This window comes from Carcharhinus amblyrhynchos, chromosome 15, assembly GCF_965287045.1.
Source record: "Carcharhinus amblyrhynchos chromosome 15, sCarAmb.v2.hapA, whole genome shotgun sequence".
In the NCBI taxonomy this organism is placed as follows: Eukaryota; Metazoa; Chordata; class Chondrichthyes; order Carcharhiniformes; family Carcharhinidae; genus Carcharhinus; species Carcharhinus amblyrhynchos.
In genome coordinates this window covers 31,892,884-31,900,416 of record NC_137338.1, presented here as the reverse complement: position 1 = coordinate 31,900,416, position 7,533 = coordinate 31,892,884, and the positions used below count along the sequence as shown (strand labels likewise).

The following is a 7,533-nucleotide window of genomic DNA, read 5'->3' as shown; positions in this document are numbered from 1 at the left end:
AAGTTTAGCCTACGTGACACGCATTTTGTTTGTCTGAAAAATAGAGTATAGCTAAACTCCACAGATTAATGGATTCATATTGAAAGTCCAATTTCAATATTGCTTAAATTAATATTGTTTTCCTGCTTTTGGTACCTTTTTGAATATTTTCTGTAAGATTTATTCACCAGAATGAAATTGGTGATCACGGGTTTAAATTAAGAAAACAGTTGCATGAACTAACCTTGTATTTCCTCAGGTAAAGTAGATTGAGCTATTGTGGTCTGTTTAAAATGTTAAAAGGAAATTATAGGATAGAGTCACATAAATTGTTTCATCTGGGAACCAAGAATAAGAGAACATAATCTTATAAATAGAGATAGGCCATTCAGGAATCAGCACCTTTCACAGACAGTAGAAGAAATTTCAAACATTCTTCTTCCAAAAGATTGTGGGTGTTGGGACAATTAGATTTTTCAAGACTGAGATAGTTTGGATTTTTGTTAGGTATGAATATCAAGGGATGTGGAGCAAAGATGGACATATGTGGATGCAATACAGTTCAGCCATGATCTAATTAAATGTTTGAGCAGGTCAAGAGACTGTTTGGCTTATTTATGTTCCTGATGTTGTTCTGAGTACGTAATTGGTTAAGAATCGGCTACTGCAGGTAGGCACTTCTCAAACCTCCAGTCCACTACAAAATACACTGAAAATTTTATTCATAGCATTCAAATAGGTAGGAACCTAGGAACAGGACTAGGCCATTCAGCCCATTGGATCTGCTCTTCCATGCAATGACTTCATGTATGATCATTTACCTCAAAGACATTTTACCTCTCTACCTCTGGGGAAATTGTTCAGTGGTCAAAAGTAAATGAATAGAACATTATATTCTGATTGTTCAATCAGGAAAAATCACCTGCTTCATTCTAAGAACAAGTGAAGTATTCTTGATTCTTCAGCGCTTCAGATAGACTGAAATAAATGCCTCCCAAGCAAGCATTTATTATGATGTTTTTCAGTAGAAATAATTTTAAGAATACATCATTTAAATGGGCTATTCTACTGGCTTTCCTCTTCATCACTGGGTCCATCAAATCTTGAGTCACACATGAACTTGAGAAAAGGCGCTTCTTCAACTTTCAGAAAGCAGTTTTCATGGAAAAACATCAGAGCCTCTGCATGTGCATAAGAGAATGCTTCCAGAGTATTTAAAACGATAGTGTTTGCCATTTGTGCTGTTTCATATCATGATAGGCTTCTTTTAAAATCACTTTCTAAATTTATGTTGTACGAATTGCTGATGGACAAAAAAGTAACTGATCAGAACGACCTGGAAAAGTGAAAGATGGCTCCGAAGAAAGCAAAAGAACCTAAGCCACCTAAGGAACCACAGGTTATCCCCAGAGCCTGGGAGCCAGCGCTGCTGGAAGCTCCGATTGAAGAGGTGAGTTTAACATTCAAACTTTAATGTCAGTCATTGATGGAGCATAGCACCACATAATGGCCAAAATTCTTCGATCTCGCAAGCCCCGCCACCACTACCAGTGAAAATGGGGAATTGACACTCAGTGAAATCTCTGCTCACTGCAGCGGGACTAGAAAATCCCAGCTGCGAGTGAGGTCAGAAAATTCCGGCCAAGGTAGTTTCAAAATTATGAACCCTATTGTACTGGGGGTATCTAAATAGGACTGCCAATACCCATGTTTTTCTAATGACCAAAATCTTTTGATGTACCTGCCTTGAACTCTAGATTATAAAGAATATAAACTGGGCAAACAGAAAGGTGATCACCCTTAGGGGGAGATGATGATGTATTGGTAATGTCACTGCCTAGTAATCCAGAGACCCTCAAGCCTGTGTCATGATTGCTTAGTACAGCAAGGCCAAGACTTAGAAAGGTCAGAGCGGGATGAAGAGTGTAGGATGAGAAAGTGGCAAGTGACTGAAAACTCAGGGTCACTCTTGCAAACTGATCACCTACTCTCCATTTGGCTACCAAATGGAGGCTGCACTGTGAACAACAAACAAGTTGTGCTGATACAAATAAATTGTTATGCAACCCAGAAGGGTGTATGGGGCCCTGGATGATGGGAAGGGCAGGTGTTGCATTTCCTGTGCTCGCACTGGAAGGTGCCAATGATGGGATAGTATAAAAACAGAAAATGCTGGATGACCTCCACAGGAATGGCATTATCTGTGAAGAGTGAAATGCAGGAAATGTTTTGAGTCCATTGACTCTTCTACGGAATGGAAAATGGGTGTGAGGGTTGACTGAAGAATGGCCAAGAATCTCATGGAAAGAACGGTCCACTGAAAAAGCTGAGAAGGGTCGGGGAATATGTGTTTGGTGGTGGCATCACACAGTAAGTTGCAGAGATGATCCTAGATGATATATTAAACACAAACTGATATAGTGGAAAATGAGGGCAAGAGATCCTGAACTATTTCTGGGAGAGAGGAGTTGGGAGTAAGGTTGAACTGCTGTGAATTGGAAATACAGTCCCAATGGAGTGAAAGATTCTGTCTGCTTAAAGCAGCATAAATGGAAAAGGATAAGAAAATCATGTGGGGATGTAAATAATGACAAATTTCAACTTTATTCTGCCACTGTTTTACCTGGTGTTGCAGGAGCAATGGAGGCCAGCTATCTATTTTACAGTTGGTGAGAAGATAGAGAATGAGTTGTTCTTGGCTGCTCTGGCTACAGCTATCAATGTACCGCTGCGCAAGCTCTTCAGTGAAATTTCTTGGGAAGGAACAATGAAGCAGGTACGTCCACGTTGTTATGTTTTGTGTTATTTATTCAGTCATTAATTGCATAAAAAGGTAACAATAAATAATAGAAGGAGAAAGCTCAGTCGCCCAGAAACATTGGGTGGCATGGAGGTGCAGTGGTTAGCACTGCTACCTCACAGCACCAGGACCCATGTTCAATCCTCACGTTGGGTGACTGTGTGGAGTTTGTATGTTCTCCCCATGCCTATGTACATTTCATCTGGATGTTCCAGGTTCCTCCCACACACCAAGTTAGGTGGATTGGCCATGCTAAATTGTCTCATCCTGTCACAAGAGGGAGATTACTGTGGTAAATATGTGGGGTTACGGTAATTGGACTGTAATTGGGTATGGTAATACAGTAATTGGGATGCTCTGACAGAGAGCCGGTACAGACCTGATGGGTTGAATGGCCTCATTCTGCACTGTGGGGATTCTATGATTAGCAAATCTGTAAATCTGAATCCAAGTAACATTTGAATTTATCTGCTTTCCGGGGCCTCTTTAGTAAGTTTTGACAACAAATGATAGTTTTGGTGGCATAGTTTAAATTTACTTATTACTGTCACAAGTAGGCTTACATTTACCTGCAATGAAGTTACTGTGAAAATCCTCTAGTCGCCACACTCGAGCACCTGCTTGGGTACACTGGGGGAGAATTTAGCGTGACTAAACAGCACAGTTTTCAGACTGTGGGACGAAACCAGAGAACCTGGAGGAGAATGTGCAGATTCCACACAGACAGTGACCCAAGCCAGGAATCGAACTCAGGTTTCTGGCACCATAAAGCAGCAGTGTTAAGCATTGTGCCACCGTACCGCATAGGGTTGTTCTTTGGAGAGAAGAAGCATCAGGAACAAATACGAGCAACATTACTCCAATGCAAAATGGGATGTCTCCTGGCAAACAGCAAGAATATAAATCAGGTGAGGTTGTGGGTTTTAATGGCTTCAAAATTTGGCATTTCGCCTTTGATTTGTATCCTGATCCAGTCTGGGCTGACAATAAGTAGACATCTTAAAAGGAGTTAGACCTGTCCCATCACAGTTCCCAGTCACCATGAAGCTCTTGGCAATTTGGAGCTGTTTGGCAGACAGACACAGAAAACATTGAGAATGAATAATGAAACAGCCAACAGTGGAAGCGTGGTTTTGGATCGTGCAGAGTAAAGGTACTTTATTCGTCTGGGTTGCACTATAAAACAAGTTGTGTGTCTTATATATAAAAAATGAAGAAAACAGCAAATACAATAGTCTTTGCCTGAGTGTAGAAATCTGAGACTGGATTTTGTTGGATGGTGGCTGGAAGGCCATCTGGAGAATTTTACAGGGTCATCCACACCTGTACACCCACTGGAAGAGGCCCATGCAATTTGACTCTGGTATTAGCTTATAAAGAGGAAATACATGTAAATAACTAAGGCACAGCAAGAATTTTCTGGTTTAAAAAAACTAAATTACCATTCTGTGTTTTCAGATTGTTGAGTTTGGAAACCCGAAGGGCAAGAGACCAAGTGAACTCCCCATGTTTTATGAGGTGATCATTCTAAATTTTCAGTTTTAAGTATTTTGAAACAAGTTGAGTAGAAATCAAAAGACTCATAAGAACAAGGAGCAGGAGTAGACAGTTCAGTCCCTTGAGCCTCCTCCGCCATTTAAAACGATCATGGCTAATCTCATCTCGGCCTCAACTCCACTTACCTGCCTGTTCATCATCGCTTATCAAACCTTCAATTAAAAATCTGTCCACCCCTTCCGTAAATTTACTAAATGCCCCGCCATCCACCAAGCTTTGGGGTAGTGAATTTCACAGACTCTTGACCCTTTGAGAGAAGTAATTTCTCCTCAGCTCAATTTTAAATCTGCCACTCCCAATGGTCTCTTGTTCATAATTGCCCTGCAAAAGGAAGCATCCTCTCCACCTTATCATCTTGTACACCTCAACTAGATCTCCTCTCATTCGTCTAAGCTCCAGGTCTAAACTACCCAAACTCTCTTCATAAGTCAAACCCCTCATCTCTGGAGTCAATCTATTGTACCTCCATTGAACCACCTCTAAGGCAACTGCATCCCCCTGAGGGAACAAAACTGTACACAATATTCTAAGTGTGGTCTCATTAATGCTTTGGATAGCAGCAGCAACATTTCGCTACTTTTATATTCTGTTCCTTTAGCAATAAATGCCAAAGCCATTGTCTTTGGCCTCAAGCACAAACTTAAAGTTTAAAGGTAAAATTTTTTATAGTTTATTTATTATTGTCACAAGTAGGCTTATATTCACACTGCAATGAAATTACTGTGAAAATCCCCTAGTCGCCACACTCTGGCACCTGTTGGGTACACTGAGAATTTAGCATGGCCAGTGCTCCTAACCAGCATGTCTTTTGGAGGTGGGAGGAAACTGGAGAACCCGGAGGAAACCCATACCGACATGGCGAGAATATACAGATTCTGCACAGATAGTGACCCAAGCTGTGATCCAGATTCTGCACAGACAATGATCCAACCCTCCCTGGTATTGTGAGGCAGCAGTGCTAATCACTGTGCCATCATGTCGCCCTGAGAAACTTTATTTCTTTACCAATAATTCTTTCCTCCTCCCTGATTATTACCTCAGGCTTGCAACCTCAACAACTTATTTCATCCTCAACTGAACTTGCAACCACATATCCTGAACATTGTTTATCTCCACCTCTACCTTAGCCATCTGTTTTGAGCTTCTCACTCATGCTTCTATTAACTTCCAAACTCAAATATTCCAATGCTTCCATCCCCCAAACAGTTGAGTTAATCTAAAACTGTGCTGCTTGTGTCCTAACATGCACCAAGCCCTTTTTACCTGTTAATCCACTGATTGTTGATTGGCATAGGCTCCCACTCCTCCAATGTCTTCAATTTAAAATTCTTATCCTTATGTTGAAACTATTGCTCCACCCCTATTTTTGGGCAACCTTCTCCAGTCCTACAACCCCCGAAGAACTCTGTTCCTCCAACTCGGGCCTTTTGTCCATCCTGCACTTTTCTTACCCACCCATGCACGGGACAGGTGGTGGCTCTACCTTCTGCTGTCAAGGCTCTAAACTCTGAAATTCCTTCCAAGGAGTAGTTGAAGCAAATGGCTTAGCTATATATAAAGGGAAGTTAGATAAACATGTTAGGAAGAAAGGAATGGAAGAATGTATATATATGTAGCTGGATGAAGAGGAGATAAGAGAAGGCTCATGTGGATTATAAACAGTGACATAAACTAGTTGGGCCAAATGGGCTGTTTCTCTGGAGTCTAAGTGAAATGTAAATATTTCTGCTTCTCCATATCTCTTTCCTCAGAAACTCTCCTGTATGCCTATCTTTTCATCTAAACTTTTGTTCATCTGCTCTAATATTGCCTTGTTTGGATGGTGTCAACTTTTGATTGATTATGTCCCTGTGAAAGATCTTGGGATATTTCACTGTGTTAAAATCCACTACTGAAACAGTGGTCCATGCCTTTGTTACTTTCAGCTAGTTCAGATATTTTCACCTTTCCTTAAACCTGTCATCTAGAACTTTAGCATTTGGTGAGTGAACTTGAGTATCGTCTGCACTTTAATTAAGAAATGCTATGTGAAGTCTAGTTTCTCCTAATAGCTTGGTTAATTTCAGCTGCATAACACCAGTTCTTCTCTGTGGGTACTGGTATATGCTTACTCTTATTTCTAAACTGTAAAGGAGTTGTAGCAGTTGTAAGTTATAAATTTTGTGCACTACAGTCTTGGCTCTCTGTCTTTTTGGATATTCTAGGTCACAGAAGTCGCATGGGAAACGCTGGCTAAAGGGGAAGAACTTTCATTGTTGCAGCTCACTGAAATAGTCAAGTTCCAGATTCTGTGCCTCAAACAGAAAGACCTTCAAAAAAAAGGAAATGAAAACAAAGTAAGTTTAGTTGAGTTAAAAACAAATTACTGCGGATGCTGGAATCTGAAACAAAAACAAAAAATGCTTGAAAATATCAGCAGACCTGACAGCATCTGTGGAGTGAGAATTGAGCTAACATTTCAAGTCTTCATCAGAGGGTCATCCAGACTATTCAGTCTCCACAGAAGCTGTGAGACCTGCTGAAGTTTAGTTAAGTGGCTGGCATAGAAGTCTTTAGAACAGGAGATTTAATAATTTGTTTTAATTACAGAAGCATTTAATAGCAAATAGGATAGGTGTATATCCTTTAGTTTGGAAGTTGTAGTAATGGGTCATCAAATTAAAATTGTCAGTAAGAGGATGGAAAGAGACCTGTCAATCAAAATTCCACAGCATGTAGGGAAAACCTGAATTATGTCATCCATGACTTTCTGATTGATCTGCTCCCTGTGGATCAGATGCCTGGATCAGATATCAGGAAGCTATCCGATGTCTTTATATGCCCTGTTTGTGATCAGAACTCCCACCCACCTGGCGAAGGAACAGCCAGTTCTGAAAGCTAGTGGCATTTGCTACAAATAAACCTGTTGGACTTTAACCTGGTGTTGTGAGACTTCTTACTGTGTTTACCCCAGTCCGCCGCCGGCATCTCCACATCATGATCAGGTCATTGTGCAGAAGTTCACTGGCAGCCTTCCAGTGTTAGTCATGATGTAGAGATGCCGGCGTTGGAGTGGTGTTGTGAGAGTTCTTACTGTGTTTACAGCCTTTCAGTGTTGCCTTACAGCCTTTCCTGATGTATACTTATTCGACTTCTTTGTTATCCTGGGCGCCTTAAAGTTAGCACTGGCTCCTTTGCATCAAAGCTAATTATTGGAC

General features: G+C 40.9%; 1 protein-coding gene across 1 annotated transcript in view; it reads left to right on the top strand.

The window, feature by feature from the left end:
• Positions 1 to 1,302: 1,302 nt before the first annotated feature.
• LOC145353527 (sperm-associated antigen 17-like) overlaps positions 1,303 to 7,533 on the top strand; it is a 194,436-nt gene continuing 188,205 nt past the window's right edge. The window contains exons 1-4 of the mRNA XM_080204336.1: positions 1,303 to 1,429; positions 2,615 to 2,755; positions 4,238 to 4,297; positions 6,541 to 6,681. Of these exons, the coding sequence (XP_080060462.1) occupies positions 1,331 to 1,429; positions 2,615 to 2,755; positions 4,238 to 4,297; positions 6,541 to 6,681 (441 nt within the window). The 5' untranslated portion in view covers positions 1,303 to 1,330. The remainder of the gene's footprint in view (positions 1,430 to 2,614; positions 2,756 to 4,237; positions 4,298 to 6,540; positions 6,682 to 7,533) is intronic.